The sequence below is a fragment of the Sorex araneus genome, chromosome 6 (genome assembly GCF_027595985.1).
Source record: "Sorex araneus isolate mSorAra2 chromosome 6, mSorAra2.pri, whole genome shotgun sequence".
Lineage (NCBI taxonomy): Eukaryota > Metazoa > Chordata > Mammalia > Eulipotyphla > Soricidae > Sorex > Sorex araneus.
In genome coordinates, this window is record NC_073307.1 from 24240954 (window position 1) to 24263079 (window position 22126).

At 48.1% G+C, this 22126-nt stretch overlaps 1 protein-coding gene across 1 annotated transcript in view; it reads left to right on the forward strand.

Annotated features, from left to right (window-relative positions):
- The window catches only part of SPOCK1 (SPARC (osteonectin), cwcv and kazal like domains proteoglycan 1), a 447720-nt gene that overhangs the window by 410886 nt on the left and 14708 nt on the right, over positions 1-22126 (forward strand). The window contains exon 7 of the mRNA XM_055141942.1: positions 19019-19135. Coding sequence (XP_054997917.1) covers positions 19019-19135 — 117 coding nt within the window. The remainder of the gene's footprint in view (positions 1-19018; positions 19136-22126) is intronic.

The window sequence follows — 22126 nt, forward strand, 5'->3', positions numbered from 1 at the left end:
GTTGATAAAATATTAGGGAACCATGATTCAGAGATTCTTAGCAGGTTCTCAGACATGCTGCATTCCAGTACCAAACCCACCCCTCAACGGTTTGAGTCCTGGACGGGTCCAGTGCCTGGGCAGACTTCCCTTGATGCAATTCTTCTTACTTTTCATGAAGTCTCCCTCTAGAGGGAAAAAGAAAGAAAGAAAGAGAGAAAGAAAGAGAGGAAGAAAGAGAAGAAAGAAAGAAAGAAAGAAAGAAAGAAAGAAAGAAAGAAAGAAAGAAAGAAAGAAAGAAAGAAAGAAAGAAAGAAAGAAAGAAAGAAAGAAAGCAGGCAGGCAAGAAAGAAGAAGCAAAATGGCAGCCCCTTGTGACCCAAGCTGTATCCACTCTTTACTGTCACTGCTGTCAACACTGGTGAGGGTTGGGACAACCCCTCAGAGCCTCCTGGGTCTGTGTAATCTGGATTAGTAGAACCTGATTCCTCAGATTCCTACACCTGCTAGGGATGAGCATCTGAATGGACCTTGTGAAGATGTTAGCTATCTAGTTAACAGCTCTCTGCCCAGGGTCCAGGTAGGGCCACTGACCACAAGCAATGCCCGAGCAGGAGGTCTTGAAGCCCCTTATCCAGGCTCTTCAAGGGCCAGTGAGGTGGGAACAGACCCATGTGCCACTGAGGGATGTTGGATACTGGGTGGGTGTGCTACAGCTGAAAAAGACCCCATTTCCCTGCCCCTGGAGAACTGGCCAGGAGTGCCAATAGCAGAAGCAAGACCTCAAGGTGCCCAGACTGCTGTTCCCGGCAGTCTTCCGATTTCCTCTGCCTTCCGTTGGGGAGCAGGTGGGGACAGGGGTCCCAGATGTGGCTGTTCCCCACACTAGAGGCTGCCTCTCCCCTCCGCTCTTTGTCTTTCCCATAGCAGATGCTGTAAGTGTGCCAGAAACTCCTCTCCATGGCTACTCAGCAGCCACAAGATAAAAGAGGGGAAGTGCCACTTTCCAAATGCACATTAATGCCAAGGGAGCTTTGAATGGGTCTCGGCTCAGCAGGCTGGTTCTTGGTTTTCCCTGCAAAAGGGGTCACCCCCAGAGGCCTTGCTCTGTGCACTGGTTTGGTGAGGCCCTGGCTGCGTGCACAATGACCACTGCTGGAGAATGGGGGTCATCTGAGGGAGTCGAGGGTGCGGGGAGGCTCAGCACATCATCATTCAACAGGCTATAGCCTGACCCTGTTCCCACTTCACCTGCCTCTCAGAAGTTTTGTGTTCCTGTCAGCATTTTTCTATCCCTGGAGATAGAAAATCGGATTAATGACTCTTAGCTATGTACATATCCCATTATGGGCGATACACTCAGGCATACTGACATAAAGTACTTCTTCCGAACAGAGCTCACACACCCTCACTATCTCTGGCAGTATACCCTGGACACAGCAGACTAACCAGCTTGTTAAGTTATGAATGAGGCCACATTTCCAGAGAAACCCCAAGTCTTGATGCCTGAGGGTCCCCCTGTCCCATGCCAGGACATAGTGTTAGGGCCCAGTGTCCAAAAGACCCTACAAAAGCAATGAGCTTTGTGGTATTTTATGTGGCACAAGCCAAGCAAGTATTGAATTTAGAAAGCTGACCACTCAGAGCCATCCCCTGTAGTAGGAGAGCAACCCCTCCTCTTATTTCTAGGGTCTTTTGGAACTCTAAAAATGCAAGGGGTTTTCCTAACCATCCTGCATCACACTCTGGTGACTTTCCCTTGATTGGTTCAGTGGTTATCTCTGCTGGCCTACGTAGGGGTAGTTCTGCTTTTTGAGCTGAGTCCAGTAAATTGGTGTTATCAGGTTCAACTGTTAACTACTGGCAAAAGTTTTTGGTCCATTAAAAAAAAGGCTATGCTTACCCAAAATGGCTGTGCTAATGCTAAGCAAGTCTAAGTACTGGGGAAGGGAGCAATAGTTGGGAACCTATAGTACCCCATGGGGACCCAGTGGCCAAGGAAAACCCAGTTCTGCAAGGAACCCAGATACTGAGTCATTCCTCTGTGTTCAGTGTTGTTCCAGCATACCAGGGCACCCCTCTTCCTGTACGCATCTATTGAAATGCTCCAACATCCCAGTCACTCCTGAAATGGTGTCTCACCTACAGTCAGGTAGCTAAGAGGACTAAGTCTATTTCTTCTGTTCTTGCCTCAATTGTGTAAGCCTTTAGGAAGTATGGAGAGAGGGGAGGGTCTAGGGGGCTAGTGAAAAGGAACTGCTAGGAGGAGAGGCCTGACTTGCACTAAAGATGAATAAAGAATCATCACCAGAAAAATGTCATCCAAACTGGGTTTTGGAGCTTACATATGTCCCATGACCTGGCCACGAGACATATGTCCATATGCTCCAAGCTCATGTCATGAGCATGGGGTCATGCTCTCAATACTTTTCTATTCTGCTTTTCCCCCCCACTTGTTAGATTATGGAAGTTTTATGTTCTCTAATATCCTCCGTGATCAAACTTTTTAATGGCATCCCAGTTTTCAATAAAGCCCATAATTTAATCCCTTCTGTTGACAGTTTGCTTCTGGGTAGTTGGTTCTGTGTTACCATCTTAAGAGTTATTTGCGAGAGTACAACTTATATCTTGCAGCCATCTGTGCTTGCTGAAGTCTTCTATAAAGTCAGCTCAAGGGTCATAATTTTTAGTTTGTTCCTCATTAGAAATATTAATCCTGAAACACTGATTAGAATCAGCTCTTGAGCCATCCAGTACATTGGCTCAAACTACTCTAATAGTGCTCAGTGGCTTCAGGGCTAAGAGGGCAAGGCCAAGCTTAGGCCAGCCTTAGTGCTAAACCTTGACCCTGCTAGTTCAGCTTTCACTACAAAATGAGAATCATAATAATATCTCAAAGACTTGCTGCAAGGCATCATGTGTGTGTGTTAGGAGAAAGAAGAAGAAATATTCACAGATAATAGAGGACAGATGTTTGCCTTGTATGTGGCTGACTCTGGTTTGATCCCCTGAGCACCACCAGGAGTGATTCCTGAGACTGCTGGTACCTTGATCCAATCCCCTTACTCTTAGTCCCCTCTGCAAAAAAGAAGAAATACTACAGTCAAAGAACAACCTGCGAAGTGTCCCAAATGTTCTTCCCCAACCTCTTCCTCAGTTTCCACCTCTGTCTTTTCTTCTGCAGTGGGAGGATGTAAGGCCATCATGGCTTGGCTTTGATCCGAACATGGAGGCCAGCCATCCCATGGATCAAATTCACAGTAGACATGCCATTCACCACTGCTCCCCCAGGACAGACATGCACGAAGCTCCCTACCTTACAGAGTTGGGGTAATAGTTCAGTGAGACATAGTGGAGTTTAGTGGAAGTCAGTTTTTAAAAAGTCGCTCAACCTCTTTAAGCGTTAGTTTCCACATTAGTGAGACAAATAATAATGACTTGAGTTGTCATCAGGATTACAGATAAAAATTTAGACAAGATGCCCGCATGAGGCCTATCCTTCGGTATGTTAATTATGGCAGGTTTATCACAGGTATACCACAGGTATTAGTGCTGATGAACCTGATTCAAGCCAGTGACCTGGTATCACCTAGGGAGTAGAAGTGAGGCCCCAACGAAGCCCTGCTTCAATCCTCAGATTGGAAACCCTCATAAAAAGATCTGCCATATGATATGGCAATTTAACTGATAGGAATCTATCCCAAGAACACATTTCACTAAGGTATGTGCACACCTGTGTCCACAGCAGCATTGATTCCAGCTGTTGGGCTCTGGAAACAACCCAAGCCCACAACAACAGAGGGTGATAGCTGAGCATAACATTCTTTCTACTATTTTTCTAGCTGAGTAGAAATTCTTTTTACTCAGCTAGATAAAAAACTGGACTCTTGCCCTCTGTACCACTGGGATGAAACTACAGGGTGTTATATTAGGGGAAATAAGTCAAAAGGAGAAAGGCAGGTACTAAATGACTCTACTCATAGATGGGATATGAAGAGGCAGGGCGAGGGAACAATATTCACTGGAAACAAACCCTTGGACTCTGACCATGGTATTGAGGTAAAGAGGGAGGGTGCAGTGGGCAGAAGGCACAGACAGGGAGCGTCTTCTCTCTGGAAAGTGATGGAGGGATGTTGGCACTTTAGTACCCATCAGCTTTGTACCCATAAGACATTAACATTCACTCTCCTGTAAACCAATGTTACTTCAATTAAAAAAATTAACCAAATTGGGGGCTGGAGTGATAGCACAGCGGGTAGGGCGTTTGCCTTGCACGCGGCCGACCCGGGTTCGATTCCCAGCATCCCATATGGTCCCCTGAGCACCGCCAGGGGTAATTCCTGAGTGCAGAGCCAGGAGTGACCCTTGTGCATCGCCAGGTGTGACCCAAAAAGCAAAAAAAAAAAAAAAAAAAAAAAAAAAATTAACCAAATTGTTTTCCAAAAGGGCTGAACCAGTCGGCATTCCCACCAGCAGTGTAGAAGGGTCCCTTTCTCCCCACATCCTCTCCAACAGCGGTTGCTTTTGTTCTTTTGGATGTGTGCCAGTCTCTGTGGTGTGAGGTGGTATCTCATGGTTGTTTTGATATGCATCTCCCTGATGATTAGTGATGTAGAGCACTTTTTCATGTGCCTTTTGGCCATTCATATCACTTCCTTGGGAAAGTTTCTGTTCATTTCTTCACCCCATTTTCTGATGGGGTTGGATGTTTTCTTCTTGTAGAGTTCAATCAGTGTCTTACATACCCTTGATATCAACCCCTTATCTGATGGGTATTGGGTGAATATCCTTTCCCATTCTGTAGATTGTCTCTGTATTCTGGTCACTGTATCTTTTGCTGTGCAGAAGCTTCTTAGTTTAATGTAGTCCCATTTGTTTATCTCTGGTTCCTCTTGGTTGGTCAGTTGCGTGTCATTTTTGAAGATACCATTAGCTTCAATATCACAGAGGGATTTGCTGACCTTGTCTTCAATGTACCTTATGGTTTGTGGTCTGATGTTGAGTTCCTTAATCCATTTTGATCTGACTTTTGTACATGGTGTCAGGTCGAGGTCTAAATTGAGCTCCCATTTGACCCAGCAATACCACTACTGGGAATATACCTCGGAGAAGTAAAAAAAGTATAGTTGAAATGACATCTGCGGGGGCCAGAGTGATAGCACAGTGGATTGGGCGTTTGCCTTGCACGCGGCTGACCCGGGTTCGATCCCCGGCATCCCATATGGTCCCCCAAGCACTTCCAGGAGCAATTCCTGAGTGCAAAGCCAGGAGTAACCCCTGAGCATTGCTGGGTGTGACCCAAAAAGCAAAAAAAAGAAAAAAAAAGAAATGGCATCTGCACTCACATGTTCATTGCAGCACTGTTTACAATAGCCAGAATCTGGAAAAAACCCGAGTGCCCAAGAACAGATGACTGGTTAAAGAAACTCTGGTATATCTATACAATGGAATACTATGCAGCTGTTAGAAAAAATGAAGTCATGAACTTTGCATATAAGTGGATCAACATGGAAAGTATCATGCTAAGTGAAATGAGTCAGAAAGAAAGAGACAAACATAGAAAGACTGCACTCATCTGTGGAATATGAAATAACAGAGTAGGAGACTAATATCCAAGAATAGTAGAAATAAGTACCAGGAGGTTGGCTCCATGGCTTGGAAGCTGGTCTCACACGCTGGGGAAAAAGGAAGCTCAGATAGAGAAGGGAACACCAAGTAAAATGTGGTTGGAGATCCCACGTGGGAAGGGAGATGCGTGCTGAAAGTAGACTAGAGACTGAACACAGTGGCCACTCAATACCCGTATTGCAAACCGCAACACCCAATTGGAGAGAGAGATCAAAAGGGAATACCCTGCACAGAGGCAGGGTGGGGTGGAGGGGAGATAAGATTGGGGGGTGGGAGGGATACCGGGTTTATTGGTGGTGGAGAATGGGCACTGGTGGAGGGATGTGTTTGCGAACATTGTATGAGGGAAAAACAAGCTCGAAAATGTGTGAATCTGTATCTGTACCCTCATGGTAACTCACTAATTAAAGAATAAAAAAGAAAAGTAATATGGAACATCCACTTAATGCATGATGAATATTATTATGATAGATGCATGTAATTCCATTTATTTATTGATTGAAACTAAAGGACACACTCAAACTTTGATCACCATTTCCTAATGGTGTTATAAGGATGATTTTTAAAGTTAACATTAAAATAAATGCAGTGATAAAATAATAAATAAATAAAACAAATTGTCAGGTACTCCACCCTGAACTTCCCAGGGATTCTTAACTCCAGTTCTGTAAGGCCACTATGAGAGAAGTTAAATGTGTCATTTGCATTTTCACTGCAACTGATTACTGATGAGCTCTGAGAAGGCCCTGAAGCTGCAGGGCCTCATGGAGCACAGAAGGGGATCTGGCAGACTTTGGGGATGCTTGAACAAGTGCAGTGATTTTTATGGGAGAGAGGGGTCGAGAATCCTCTGCCTAGACCCGAGGAGAAAAGCATATGCTGGAAAATTGTGTGAAACGTGAGGAGTCCCAGGGGAATTGGATCTGAAACGTACAACCTCATCACACTATGAATTCAATCTCGGGGCATGTTACGGCTGATAATTCTTGGGAGTCCTTAGAGACGCCTTAACAGCACTTAAAATCGGATGTGTTCAAATTCTGCGTGTGCCCACCCCGCACTCCACACTGGAAGCCATTATTTTCCATTCCTGCCTGAGTTTCGTGATTCTTCCAAACCAGTAATTCTGAATTCCTCGTAGAGTGACTCTGTTGCACTAAAGTTTCCTTGGAAGCTACCTTTGTTTTCATCAGTGCTCTGAAGTGTGAAGCCGACATAATTTGCTAAATGTATCGTGTTTACATATGCATAAGCCAGTCACTTCCAAATCGCCATCTCTCGCCTGCACGATTGCGTGAATACTTAAAGAAAACGAAGCTTAATTTTCTGTAAGCAACAGTCCACGGTTTCCAAATAAGTTCACAGAGACGCAGATAAACTATATTACTTAGTGGTTTCTAGGCAGACAGGAACGAGAAGGTGCGTGGCGTTGTTCTAGCATTCCAGTCAGAATATGCAATGAACCGGTAGTGGGGGCGAGAGGGGGGTGCAGCGACCCACCCCTTTACTTGAATGGGGAGTGAAGAGAGGTGAACAGGCCAGTCCTTTACCTAGCTGGTAAAGGACTGATAATAATAGGATCTTAATAGGATGGCCATAGTAGGATCTTTCTGGAGATCAGGTGTAATCTGTATGTCATCAGGGTACATGTGTCTGTGTATGCCAACCCCCTTTCCCAAGTCAGTTCTGGAAGTTATTTCTGTGCTGATGATTCTATCTCCCTCATGCTGAGGCCACAGTGGCCAGTTTCTTATCAGACCAGCCCATCTAGTTTATTCTTGCTGCTTTTACAGCTCTGGGGTGCAGGGTTTCCACATAGCTCAAGGTAAGAATGCACCTGCCTCAGTGCCTTTTGCAAACCTTGATCAATGCCCATTCTTGGTTGCACTCTGGACCAGGAACTGAGCGTTAGTACCCGTGACTGTCTTCCCATCTGCAGGCTGTGGCCCAGCACCGGGTAGAGGAAGTGAAGCCCAGTGCCTGGTGAGAGCCCAGGAGGGGTGCGGGGTTCTTCCTGGGTGGCTGGCAAGAACATCCTAACATACTTGAGTCTTGGCTCTGGGAAAGAGCATGCTGGGAGAAAAAGCGGCTCAGGTCCACCACTGATTTGGTGGAAGGGAAAATGTTCTGCCTTTATAAGTGAGGAGGAAGCGTGCACAGACATATCATGGTTAGCTGTGTCCCCCCAGAGTGTCTGCCTTGGGAAGTGCTGGCACTGGGATTAAGACCTGCCCAAGGTCACGGGGCACCACTGAGAACAGCTCACAGATGGTGTGCACTGCAAAATTCTCAACCCCCCCACCTTCAGTGTTATTCTTCCCCTTCAGGTTAAAAAAAAATGTTAGTATGTGGCACCAGAGCCGATGGATGGTACAGAAGACTATCTCAAGTCACTAAGCACTAACATCTCCCAGGCTCTAGCTCTTTCCCACCTCGGGACCAGTGCCCTGTCTGCTCTCTGCTCTTCCCTTCACTCAGTTGCTTGTGGATCCAGCGATAAGGCTGCCTCTGTTGCAAGCCTGGCTCTCAGAGAAGAGGGCATGAATGAATGGGTAAGAGGGACCCAGGGTTCCTGTCCTCAGGGGTACAGACTTCAGTGTGTGGTGGGAGACAAATGTGGAAATGACATTAATTTTTCAAAGTAGAATACTGTCACAACTAACATATTCAAAGGAATAACAAGTTTCTCTGCCTTTTCCTGACCACCATCTGCCCAGGTCCTAACATGCAGCCAAAAGTTGAAATTTAGGGGCTGGAGCGATAGTACAGTGGGTAGGGTGTTTGCCTTGCACACGACCAACCCGGGTTTGATTTCCGGCATCCCACATGGTCCCCCAAGCACTGCCAGGAGTAATTCCTGAGTGCATGAAAAGGAGTAACCCCTGAGCATTGCCAGGTGTGACCCAAAAAGAAAAAAAAAACTTGTCATGTTTGTTTACCTTCGACGAGTTCCAGATGCAGAGAAGTCAGGTCAAAGGGTTTATTTCCCACCTCTTGACACCAACAATAGTAGAGGGGTCAATGCTGGTCTGCAATTAGTTTCTTTCAAAGTATCTAAGTATCTTCAAGATCCTTGCTGCATAGTTTTCCATGGGATAGATGAACATCTGAATTCTTTTTCTCTATCAAACAGTGCTCCAACAAACAGTCCTCTCTGTGTTACTCAAAAACTCATAAAATTGTAGACCAGTGCTCTAGAGCAGGTTTTGGGGTGAAAGTCCTTAGCAGTCTGTCGAAAGCAGCTGCCTCAATTGTGCCTTATAAATTGAATGGAGTTAGGTTTTTTTCTGTGATCATCTTAAAATAAAATCTTACTCTTCCAAGAGGAGAATTTTAACTCATTTAGATTTATTGATGTGGAAACTTACAGAGTTTCCTGTCATCTGTTATTTTTTTTGTGGTTTTGCATGTTTCTTTCTCTTCTATTTTCTTGGTCTGTGGAAGTGCTGGGTTGAGTAGGACCTACTGATATTTCGGGATGTTTCCACTACAAACAGTCACAGCTAACACCCCCTACCCTTTCTCCTTCACCTGCCCCGTTTTCCTTAGCGCCTCAAAATAGTTCGTGTAATTTTCTCTTAGGCTTCACTTTGTTCTGTAATAGCATGTCACTCTTAAATTACTTGAGTCATCATTTCTTTTAAAAAGATTTTAAACTAGGGGTCTTATCTGGGGGTTCCAGGTATTGGACTCAGGGGCTCATACATTCAAGGCATGCACTCCTGCCCAAGAGACTACCTCTCTGGGCCATTTTTTTTCTTTTGCCAGCTTGAAAAAGCTTTTATCTAACCCCAAAGTGTTATATATGGGAGGACCAGCAAACTCGCCCTACTTTGTATCTTCCTTCCTTCCTCTGGGTTTGACTGTATGGTCACTTCATTGGTCACCACAGTCTCTACCTTGGCCTCTTCCTAAGTGGGTATATTTCTGCAGGCTTGCCCAGAGCTGGCTCAGCAGCTCCTCCAATACCTCCTCTGAAGGGCGCACAGGGAGTGATGGTGCCTGGTTCCTCTCTATGTTCAACCTGGCTCTCTGCTGCGTTTCTTCCTGGAATGACACTCTCATGGAGGGAAACCCCCCAGCACCACTTTTTCCTCCTGATTCTGCTGGAGGTGCCTCTGAAATCAAGGGCAGTCCTGTGTCTTGTCCCCTGCCACTAGCTGCCGGGATACTTTTTCTGCCACTTGTCAATACGTCTTCTTTTCTTTAAATCCAATAACTTCATTCGAATGGAAGTTGGTATCGACCCTCTGAGGCAGGTTTCCCCTGGCTCTCTCTGTGTCTTTTTAGTGCAGGGATACCATAATAAAGTATCTTTTAAATATTTCCTGGCCCTTTGTTTTCTCTTGTGTTTTCCGAGGCTTCCTCTATGCCTGTCAAATTGCTGTCTCTCCTCCTTAGCTGTCATTTACTCACTAATCCCGAGTAATGCTGCCTTTGTTTCCCCTGCATGCCTTCACTTTTCTCATTTCCGCTGTTCTCCTCCCAGACTGTGTTTCCCACAGAAACTGCCGCCTTCCTGCTTTCACCAACTCAATTTCTCATTCTGCTCCTTCCCTGGAATCTACCTGCTCACTGGGTCTCTCCTGAGCTGCATCTCTGGCTTCCCCTGCACTGTTTAACTGTCTTGTTTTATAACGGTGATGGCTTCATTTTAATCCAGGGGGATGGTATTTGGTCCACTTTTCATCTCTCCACGTGAATGCTGAGTGTTCTGTGGTTGTTCATCCTGTGTTTTCCTATAACTTTCCCTTCTGTTTTTCCCCCATTAATCATGTAACTCCTACTTTGGTAAAGAAACACAATTGGATAAGTTCGACTTTGCTGACAGGCAAATCTTGTGGGCCTGCAAAAAGCCCCGTCTGTCTTCACAGACATCACAGTCCAACAATGTTCCCATTAGTCAAGGTGACACATGGCTTCCTGCTAAAATGGCCACTCACAAGGCAGGACTCTTCAGTTTGAACCCCCGAGCTCACACTGTTTCCAGTGGCTATACCTGTGAGTGAGCCTCTTGTCTGCAGGAAGGACTTTGGCATTTCCATGCCTGCTTGCCCTAGCCACCCCCCCCCCCCGCCACTCCCACCACCTTGTCTTCCTTTGTGGCTGGTTTGCTTCCAGGAGGATGTCTCTCTCTTAATCTAGATTGCTTAGTTTTAATGAATAGGAATCCAGGCCCACACCTTCAGAAGGAGCCCTTTGTCCACTGGAGACATACAGTGTGTATTTGCTAATGGGTCCACATTGACCTTTTTCTACTTCCACCCGAGTAGCTTCTGTCATGGTTTTCAAATCTAGGGTTACATCACCTGTATGACTTGGAAATAAAATCTCCTGTTTTGTCTTCTGTTTACACTGCTGATGATATTTAGGAGGAGTAGGTATTTAGCTTTCTCACCATAGGCCTTGTGAGATACTGAGTCTCTAAGCAGGCAGTTGAGATCAAGTATGACTATTACTGGAAATATAAAATATGCTGTCGTGTCTTCTGGGTGCCATTCACCAGGTTCTCTGGCCGCCCCAAGGCAGTCCCCAGAAGCTTGGCAGCCGTCTACATTTCATGCCAAGTCATCATGTTCCATCATTCTAAAGGGAAGACCAAACTAGAGTGTGTGACATAACTTGAAGGGTGGGACGAACTGTCAGTCAAATACTGAACCAGCAGGGTTTGGAACAGCATAAGGTGCCGTTAGTTTCAGGGAGGCAGTTCCCATTTGGAGCCAACTTCACTTGTTCTGGTCTTTAAACAGTCTGTTTATTGGGAGCACAGAAGTCACAAAGCCAGTCTGTCTCTGGGCCAGGCCTCTTCATGACCGTTCTCATTTGGCTTCAGTTCCTACTGAAGTTTTTCATGTTCAGCCCCAAGTTGAAACTCTCACACCCTTTGAAGGTACTGCTAGAGCCTTTGACATGGATCTGGGGCTTCCAGTCGTCTCTTTGGGAGGATACAAAGGTGTTGGGCCATGCCAGGAAGTGCCCAGAGACCACAGTGCTTCTAGGGCTTGAACTAGGGTTGGCCCTAGCAAAGGTGGGTGTACAGACAGGACTGGAAAATGGTGAAAGTGCTTCCTCCATGGAAGTCTTAGAAAAGACCTAACGTTCTGTACAATATCTCTGCCAAAGGCTTCCATCCCTCTTGTTAACCCATATTCCCATGACATTCTACACCGACATTCTACACTGAGAAGGAGGCAGACTCAGTTTCCACAGCTGTCTGAGTCAGATATCCAGAAGGAATACCTGAGCACAGAACCAGGAATAAGCATTGAGCACTGCTGGGTGTGACCCCAAAACAACAGCCAAAATCAATCCTAGCAAGATGGCTTAAGAGGTCAGTGTGCCTATTTCACATGTAGGAGGCCCAGATATTAAATCTTCAGCTCAAGGCCCTCTACCAATCCTTCGCTGCTTTCTGCCCCTATTCAGTAACAATGTTGTTTATTTCATATATTTAAAATGTAACATGCATGCATAGATTCGTTAGTATTGGAAGACATAGAAATTTCAGAGCATTAATAAATACCCCATGTGTTCACACTTGAGTGGAATGCACTAGACATGACACAACTAACCACCAGGTATTGGGGAGGGTCATCTTACTGACATGACCCCATAGTATGTTTCCTGTAAAGAAAACCTCTTGCAGATACAAGTTTTTGAGTCATGGAAAAGGAATGGTGCCTGGTCGGGGATGCTTTCTCAAGACAAATATATGCATATGAGGGTGTGACATGGCAGAGTATCTTTAGAAAGACATGTAGATGTAGATGATGTTATGTGCAGGTTTAGGTATGCTTGATTTTCACATATGCTTATGATTTAGCTCAGAATTATGGTGAGGTTGGTGTGTTTAATTTGAGCGGAGCTAATCTTGAGTATATGTAAGCTTTATAAATCAGTCCCTTCCCACCCCTGCCCCCCAAAGACTTGCCTGGAGGAAATAACCACCATTTCCCTGTTCTGTCTGCATATACCCTTTGGCTCCGTGTCCTCCTCCTGGAAGCCTTCCCTCCATAGGACCAAGAGACAGAGTCACCTGCAGACATTCCATCTGCCCCTCTTCAGTAGGCTGAGAGTTTTCATCGGCTGAGACTGTAAAGTTCGTCCAGCTGTGCCATGCTGATTTCCACCACTGGCAGTTCTGCCCCAGGGACAGGCTTGCCCAATGCCTAAGAGGTTTGGCGAGAGCCAGGTCTGACATTTCTAACTAGTATCTTGCATATTTAGTCACTCCCCCCTCCCTTCCCCACCCCACCACCTCCCTCTGAGTGTACATAAGGCTATGGGTTTTTATCAGAAGCTTTAAAAGCTTATTTTATCCTGCTCTAGATTATTCAGGGGGAAAAATAAGCGTTACTCGGCAAGTGCACATTTACAAATGTTGTGCAAGTTCGAAATGTATTTCTTTTTGCAGATGAAGGATTATCATTAGAACCAAGGGAAACATTAAAGTCTCCTCGAATCGGGTTACTAAGAATAGCCTTAATGGGTTTAATAGGGAAATTTATCCATCTTAGCTTGTAGGTTGTACTATTAATTAGTTTTAACTCATCTTCTTCTAAGTATAATGCCAGTATCTTAAGCTCTTTCATAGATTGTTTTTTAAGAAGGACTTTATTAGCAAGCCCCCAAATAATGGGGCCCTTGTTCCCTGGCTGCTCTGACTATTTTTCTGTAAAGCAGATCAAGCAGTGCCTACTCCACGCACATCTATGTATGGATGTTTTAGGTGGGGAAAGGAAGGGCTGGAATTACCTGTGAAAACACGTCTACTCTGCACAGACATAGCCTGGCTCAAGACTCTGGGCTGCTGTCCAGGTCGGATGGCAGATTTGCCTTGTAGCTGCATTACAGATCCCTTCGGAGAGGCGTGATGGTGTTCATGGGGGAGCAGCACTGTCTCTCTCAGTCTCAGGGGCCCGGGGCTGCCTCTGAATCCCTGCCGAGAGGGCTGTGGCTCCCGGGGGCTTCTGAGAGCTCCATCTTTGCAGTAAATCTTCGAAAAACCCTCGTGAGAGTGATACTGTCACTGCCCCCATTGCAGAGATGGGAAAACTGACTGAAAGAAGGGCAGTGACTTGGGTGTGAGAATTGATCATCTAGACACTGGGCGGTGGGGATTTGAGCTGAGGGGGGCAGACCCAGGAACCTCGCCTTTTCTCCACGGGGCCCCCTGCCTTTCTCTTGGTGTTTAGGGGGAGGGATGGGGCCTGATCCCACACGACAGGCACCCCATCTCATGCCAGAGGGCCCCACAGCCTGCCCCTGGTGTCTGGGCTGGCTTTTGCAATCGTGGGTCACAAGCAGATCCCTGCAGCTCAGTGTAGGGCACGTGTGTCTGGAGCCATTGCCTGCCCTGTGAAGACCAGAGAAGCCCCTCCTGGCTGGATGGTGCCGGCAGTCAGTTTGCACAAAAGTAACTCGAATATGTATTTAGTTCCTAATCTACTCCATGAGGTGGCTCCACTGAACCCCATTGTCACTGTCACCCCATTGCTCATCGATTTGCTCAAGTGGGCACCAGTAATGTTTCTCATCGTGAGACCTATTGTTACTGTTTTTGGCATATTGAATACACCACGGGTAGCTTGCCAGGCTCTGCCATGCGGGCTGGATACTCTCGGTAGCTTGCTGGGCTCTCTGAGATGGGCAGAGGAATCACACTGGTTGGTCGCGTGCAAGGCAAATGCCCTACCTGCTGTGCTATTGCTCCAGCCCCCCCAGCCCCATGGCGTCCACAAATACAGAATATCAGAGACACCACCACTGGGTGCGGAGCTCCCCTTGCATTGCTGGGAGCCAGCCTGGTCACGCCTTGGTTCTGTGGATGAGCAAACGAAAGACAGAGACAGCCCCTGGTCAGCCTTGTCCAGGAGGAGGGCAGGGCACTGGCCAGGGGCTGTCTGTGTCCAGGCTCTCTGAAAGCCGATGGTGCCATTCCTTGAATGCAGGCCCTGAACAAGGCCAAAGCAACCCTCGTAATAACCAATGTTACTTCAAGGACCGTAACATCCTTGTGGTTGAAGGTTTAAAAAACACCCACCCACTGTTGGGTCCCAAGTAATTAGGAGCCATAGATGTTCTGATAGGGGCTGGGGGAAAACTGTGCCTAGACCTTGACTCTCCATGCTGGCTATGGGATTCACGGCAAACATCTATACTGACACAGGCTGGGAGAAGGTAAGAGATCCCCTGCTCCCATGTGAACTGTACTGTGCACTCCCTTTTGCTGTCTGGGTCTGACTGTGGTTAATCTTGCAAGATTTTAATTGATACTTCGAAGTGTACTTTGGGGAGCTTAAATGCAGCCTCTGTGTTTGAAGCATTTGTCAAATGGATTAGAGTTCCCCGACCCATGGCGATCCCTGCACTCATCGCCATGAAACAAACTTCTGTCCTCCCCTTCTGTGTCTCGGCCATCTGAGTCATGACAAACTCGGGTCTAGCAGGGGTAGCGCCTTGGCATCCAAGGACGTGGCGGCTTTGCAGGCAGCCTGGCATCACATCTCAGCCCAGAGACTCCTCGGCTGCTCCAAGGAAGGGATGCTGATCGCAGACCCAGTCGTGCTAATTGCCAACACTTGGACCGGTGTGCTCTGATGCAGTAGTTACTCATGACAGCACCCAGGAGCACCGTGGAGGTTTGAGGGAAACAGCCACACTGGTTCCATTTCTCAGAGACGTGTTGCGTCCTGACCCACACAGCTCCCTTCCGGCCCAGCTCCGCTGACTGCTAGAAAGCTTTCATACTCACTGTAGCTGGCACAACTATGCTGACCGCTGGAAGGCTTTCATACTCACTTCGGCCACAGCCCTGAACTAAGCTTCGAAGTTCTGTGAAAGGTGGTGGGTGGTGTCTCTCCTCTGGCTCTTGAGGTGAAAGAATTCCTGAGTTCTGAGAGGATTAGTGTTAATTGGTTCCCTGGCTGAGTTTCCGGATCACACCTGATGCCTGTGTGTCAGGTTGGCCACTGTCAAACAGCCTGGGCAGGTAGGAGATAATCACCTTTTCCCCTCCCCCCCACCCGCCTCCTCATTCTCTTTTCTTTTTCCTCCTTCTCCCATCTCTCTCCTCTCGTTCTCTCTTCTCCTTTCACCCTCTGTCTCTCTCTCCCCGCTCTCTCTTCTCTTTCCCTTTTCCTCTCTCTCCTTCTCTCAACTCTCTCTCCTTCTCTCATCTCTCATCTCTCTCTCTCTCTCTTTCTCTCATTTGAACATGGAATTTCTGTCTCTCCTATCTCTCTCCTCCAGTTTCCATTCTGTCTCCTGACTGCTCCCCAGCCTCCTCTTTCATCTGGCTCTCATATTCCTCACAGTGGCCACCTTTGGCACAAGTGGGTCACTGACCACAGGGACACCTTCCAGAGAGGCTTAGATTTCCTGCCTCTCTGCTTTCCAAACTATAGTATGCAAAATTTCTCACCAGCTCTTCATTGCCCCTTGGCTGGCTTTCTGGAAGAGGATTAGAGACAGCGCGGGATTGTGGCCGACAGTTCCGCAGAGCCAAGCTGTGGATTCTCAATTAAGGAACAGTTCCCAGGGGCCAGAGCGATAGGACAGTGGCTAGGGTATTAGCCTTGCACGCAGCTGACCCAGGTTCCATCCTAGGCACCGCATATGGTCCCCTGAGCACCACCAAAAGTAATTTCTCAGTGCACAGCCAGGAGTAACTCCTGAGCATCACAGTAAGAGAAAGAAAAATAAGACTACTCTGGCATGTTGGAGTGGCAGTACAGTAGGTAGGGTGTTTACCTTGCTGGCAGCTGACTTAGAATTTGACCCCGAGCACTCAGGATGGTCCTCTGAGCCCTTCCAGAGGGGATCCCTGTGCACAGAACCAGGAATAAGCACTGAGCACTGCTGGGTGTGGCCCCACAACAACAGCAAAAATCAATCCTGGCGAGATGGCTCAAGGGGTCACTGTGTCTGTTTCACGTGTAGGAGGCCCAGATTCAATCCCCAGTGCCACATGGACCCCCCAAAAGATGCCTGGAGCAGCCCAGACCACGGCGTGGGGGTAAACCCTGAGCAAAACACAACAATGACAGAAAAAGCCACTCCCCTTCCCCATCAAGCTAGCAGGCTAACGTCTCGGGCACACATCCTAATGAATACCATTTGCCTCCCCCCCTCTGCCCCCGCCCTGGCTGCCCTGCACCTCCCCCACCTTGCTCACTCCAGCAATGCCTTGAGTCCTGCCCTGCCTCCTCGAAGGCTGCTCTCACCCCTGGACCTGGCTTGCACAGTCTGAATCCAAATGAGCAGCACTGTGCACTGAGGGGGGAGGGGTGGGGAGATGGAAAAAGTGATTCCCTCCTCCCTCAGAGTCTCTGTGTGCTCTGTTTATACCTGCAGTTGTGTTTCGTCCACATTTTCTAGATACCCAGGCGGAGTCCAGTGGGAGAGCTCCAGAGTGCCAGGCCCGGCTCTGCCTGGGTGCTGGGCTTTCCCCTTATCCTTTGCAGTGAGGTGCCAGGTGCAGCCACACCAGCCTCTGCTCAAAGGAAGCCCCGTGACTACTCAGTGGCACCTTCTTCTGGGGGTGCAACCCCGGAGCCTCTGTGGCTAAGGCTTGGGCACCCCACACCGCCCCAGGCCCCAGCTAGCAGCCTTGCAGGTGCTTCCTTTATACCAGAGCCCTGAGGGTTGGGTTTGCTTCGACCCCACTCGGGGAGCTTGTGGCTGACGCACTCCTTCTTCTGGGCTTCCTTTCGCTCACTTGTATTGTGAACCACGCCTCGATGTCTGCCTGTGTGGCGAGTGCTGGGGAGATGCATGTGGGAGAATGGGACCCCCCCCAGCCCCATCGCGGAGCTTTCCCACTGGGGAGAAGCCAAGCACGCACTGCAGCTGCAGGTTCTGAGATGTCTCCGACACTCAGCCCTGCCTGTCACACCCAGGAAGTCCAGGAGAGCTGCTCCCCAGGGTTTTATGGAGCATTCCATTCAAAGTGTCAGAGGTTATGCAGTCAGGAGGGATATGGGAAGGGGAACCCGAATGTATGGATTTCCTATGATCTGACAGTGCTGGGAGCTGTTTCACTGAACCTTGCATCTGTGTAGCACCACTGTGAGCTCAGTGCGATTTTTTTGCTCAGCCACTCAGCAGCTGGACAGTGGGAGGCTCAGGAGAAAGCAAGGCGATGGTCAGGAATTGTGCACCCAGAGATCCTGTTGAGGAAGATGCTCCTTGTCAGCGTGTCCACTGGGCAGAGCCAGACTCAGACCTGGACGCCTGCGTGAGGACTCGGGCATCTGGCTCTGTTCTCCACCAACCCCCAGGCCTCTGGCTAAGAAGAGGCGGAAAGCCGGCATAGGCTCTGGATGATGCTGTTTTCTTCTGGGGAGCCAGTCAGGCTGGAAGGTTGGGTTGAGGGTTGGCGATGCTGGTTTCTTGTTCTTGGCTGTCCTGTGGCTTCCCAGGAGAACTGCAGGGTGCTGTGGAGGTCTCTGCACTGGGATTTTCCACCTTAATTTCCATCTCATTGTAGGCACCATGAATGTTCAGAAATGTCTTGCAAAGTTCAGAACTTATTCAGAACTTGGTGCAATAAGACTAGCCTGCACATTTGGGGGAGTTTGTCATTGGGGGTCTTTTTGGGAGTGTGGTTGGGCTTCTGGGGATCATATTTCTTCACGCCTGTGTCTCCAGGTGCTATATACTCATTGCATTGCTGGGTTTCAGTCTCCTGGACAGAGCTCACTTCCTGGACTCAGGGTCCTCTTCCTGGACCCTGGAAAAAGCTTCAGTTCCTAGATCGGGGATAGTTTTCAGCTCATTTCTTCACATGCCCTCCTCTCCTTCTCCCAAGTTCGTCCCCTCTGTGTGTCCATCCATCTGGACTGTCATCCCTGGAGTACCCCTCTGCCTGCCTTACTCTGCCGTGGCCTGACGAATGAGCTGCATGCCTGCAGATGGGCTTGCTAATGAAAAGAACTCCAGGAAGAGGCAAGCTGTGGAAGGGGGAAGTAAAATATGCCCATTGAAAGCCAAAGAAAAAGTAGGACAAGTCCACAGGCCTGAACCTTGGCTGAAACAAAGCCCCCCAACCCCCGCCGCGGACATCTAAGAGCATGTCCTCTTACTAGGTGTCACTCTCTGGGCATGAGCTAGTGGCAAAGAGGACCTTCAGGGTCTGCTGCAGTAGCAGGCTTTATCCGGCTACCAGACGGGCGCCGTGGGTGCTCTCTGAGAGTGGCTTTCAGAGCTGGAGGCAGTTCCACACAGTGATGCCTGCCAGGCTTTAACTGGCTTTGCCTGTAAGGGCAAGCGTCGTTGGGGGTGGGGGCTTCGGAGTGGACCAAGGGGCTCTTTGGAGAGGGAAGTTGGTTTGAGCTGGCACAGCTTGCTGAGAGCAGAGATAGTGTAAGGAGGCCCTGGGACTCACCGTACCTCGTTTGCTTCTCCACAGCCTGCACAGACAAGGAGCTGCGGAGCCTGGCATCCCGGCTGAAGGACTGGTTTGGAGCCCTGCACGAGGACGCCAACAGGGTCATCAAGCCCACCAGCCCCGACACGGCCCAAGGCAGTAAGACCACTTTGCTCTGGCCCATCTGTGACTTTCTCTCAGCTAGACACCATTGACACAGCAGCTCTCTCGGGCTGGGGGAGACAGTACTATATTTTAATAAGACCCATTTTCCAAAATATTAAAATATGGAGGAAGGGGAAAGTACTTGCAAATCAAAAAAATACCACCCTTTTTTTTTTTTAAAAAAAAAAGTCAGCTGTAGAGTTGTCACATGCTTAATATAGACTTTATTTGAGAAACTTTTTAAAGTGTATACCTCATGAGTAAGTTCATCATTTAAATAGTTGGAAGCATATTATGTTGTTTTTCCCCTTGTAACATAGAAAAACATATGAAAGAAAATGTGTGTCTATATATACGGTTTTATGACATATCATTTAGCAAGACATTACCTATGTTTTAATTTAGCTTTGTAGTAGCTGCACTGAATCTTAGTGTGTGGATACAATGTAACTTACTTCATTGGCCTTCAGTTTGGACTGTGAAGTGCATTCCTGGTCTTCAGCTCTTGTAAGCAGCTCTGTAGACCTCTCTGATCACAGGTGACCCATTAGTCAGACCGCATTTGTTTTTCCACTCAGCAGGCCACCATCCTTGTATGTTAGTGGGGAAGTACAGGCCAGCCCACCTAGAAAGGCTAGTCACCATCATTGTCCACATAAAGCAGGTTCTTCCCCCAGTCTTCCTGCCTAGCCGGTTTGACATGGCTTTGTCAAAACAGAAAACACATTGCCTCAACCCACTGCCAATCCCACACTCTTTGGGACAGGATTTTAATGCTTCTGGGCTCAACGAAATAGGCAAGATGGGACATTGGCCACTGCTGGGTAGGACCCAGCGCTTAAGTGGCATCTGGTTTCAGCCCAAATCATCATGACCCCCTTACCTTGGGATTGTTCATTCTTCCCTTATAATAGGTGCCCACGGAGTCACATTGATCCAAGGGATAATTATGTCACAGCATTGGGAAAGGTGGTGTTATTGCTGTGAGCTCAGTGTCCTACCTGAGCGGCTGTCTCAGTTGTGTTTCTGGGAAGGAGAAGCAAAGGGCTTTCATTCCATTCCTCCTGGACCTGCTTGAGACTCCGTGGACAGTTAGTTCATGGGGGTTTCTGGAAACTTATCCCCAGGTTTCTCTTGGTCCTTCTGAACAGCCTTTTCATGGAGCAGGTGAGTGTGCTGACCTGCTCCCTGCAGGCTCCCGGGGAGACTGTGAAAGACCGTCCTGGGTGAGAAGCAAACTGAGTCCCTGAAGAGGTTTTTAGCTTTGAAACCCCAAAGTAGCGGTAGTGAAGGGGACTGAAAGCAATGACAATTGGATCAGCCCAAGGCCACAAGAGGGAGGGAGTCCAGGAATTCAGAGTGGGGAAACCTTGAAACCCCACAAATACATTGTTGGGTACAGTGAGTATCGTGGCTCCACCTTCCACCCCTGCATATAGGTGACTCTTTGCTTTAACCTTCCAAAGAGGTGTGGGGTGGGCGTGATCTTCTGACTCCTGCACAGCCAGCTTGGAGCTGCTTTGTGGGAGTCAGGCAGGAGGAGATTTCTTGCTCCAATACTAAAATGTTAATATCTCCTAGAATTGATGTCTATTACATAGAATATTCTATACAAATGTGTCGGAGTAAATTATCTTCTTTCACTCAGCAGTCCCCGGGGACATCATCCTGCTAGAGATTGTTCAGTCATGACCTTCCATCAGAGATGAGACCACATTATGCCCTTTAAAAAGGGGGATGATTTCAAAAACTGTTCCCAGACTTCAGAGGGAATACATTTTTAAAGGGAACGATCTTTAAACTTGAAGGGAGAAACTCTGCCGTAGTGAGAACGCACCTGGACCCTATGGAGCTGCTGCAGGGACCTGGCCAGTGTTTGCGCCAAGGGGCTATGAGTGAAGGTCACGGGTGTTGACCAAAAGGGAAGGGATGGCTGCTGGTCTCTGGACATAGAAGAGTCTTCTTTCAAAAGAGTACAACTCTCTGGGGTTGGAGACATAGGGCAGATCTACCCACTCCTCTGACTTCTCCTGGGACTTGCCGAACAAGCAAACTAGCAGCCACTGGGGCAGGAAGACAGAGGTCAGTCAGGCGCATGGGGCCCTCTACAGCTCTTGGAGACTCTCTTTAGGTGCAGAGAACAGGGCTTCATGGCTTAAAACAAGTTATGGGTGGGTGAGTTGACTCTGCAGGTAGAAGTGGGTTTCCCAGAGAAAGCTATATCCCCAGCCTGCTGGTAGGTCTGGAGTGGGGATTGTTTCTCTGACTGGGGTAGGTAAGGGTTTATCCTCTGCCTCTGGGGACTTAATCCAGTTCCAGATCCACCACATGCAGATTGGGGATCATGCCAAGGAGAGTGGCAGCTCCAGCGCCTGCAGCCCTCTTCTGCTTTAGCTCACGTCCTGCTGAGCAAGCAGGGGTCCTGGGGAGGCATCTGGAAGGCCAGTGAGTGTCACACTCAGAGTTTAGGAAGGAACTGAAAAAGCAAAGTACAGCTATTCTGGTCACAGTGCTGCAAGTAAAGGCCCACGGTGTCAGGTAGAAATCCTAACAGGGGTTGGAGCAATAGGACAGCGGGTAGGTGTTTGCCTTGCATGCAGCCGACCGGGGTTCAGTCCACCAAGCACCACTAAGAGTATTCCTGAGTGCAGAGCCAGGAGTAATCCCTGAGCATCACTGGGTGTGACAACACCGCTACCCCCCCAAAAAAAATAATAAAAAATTTCAAACAACATGGTCCAAGGAGGCACAAAGCCAGGGAATTTTAGGGTAGGAAAAGAGAGGATGAAGTAAAGCGTTCAAGGGAGTCGGTGATTAGTGTTACTAGGCTTAAACTATTAGAGTCAAGAAGCTACTGACTCCCAAGAAAGGATGAAAGTGAACGGACAGGATCTGTCTTCCAGCTCACAGTCCCAGCATGATTTTCAGTTCCTAGAGAACTGATACTCCATGGATTCATAAAGCCACAGCTTTGGGACAAGACTA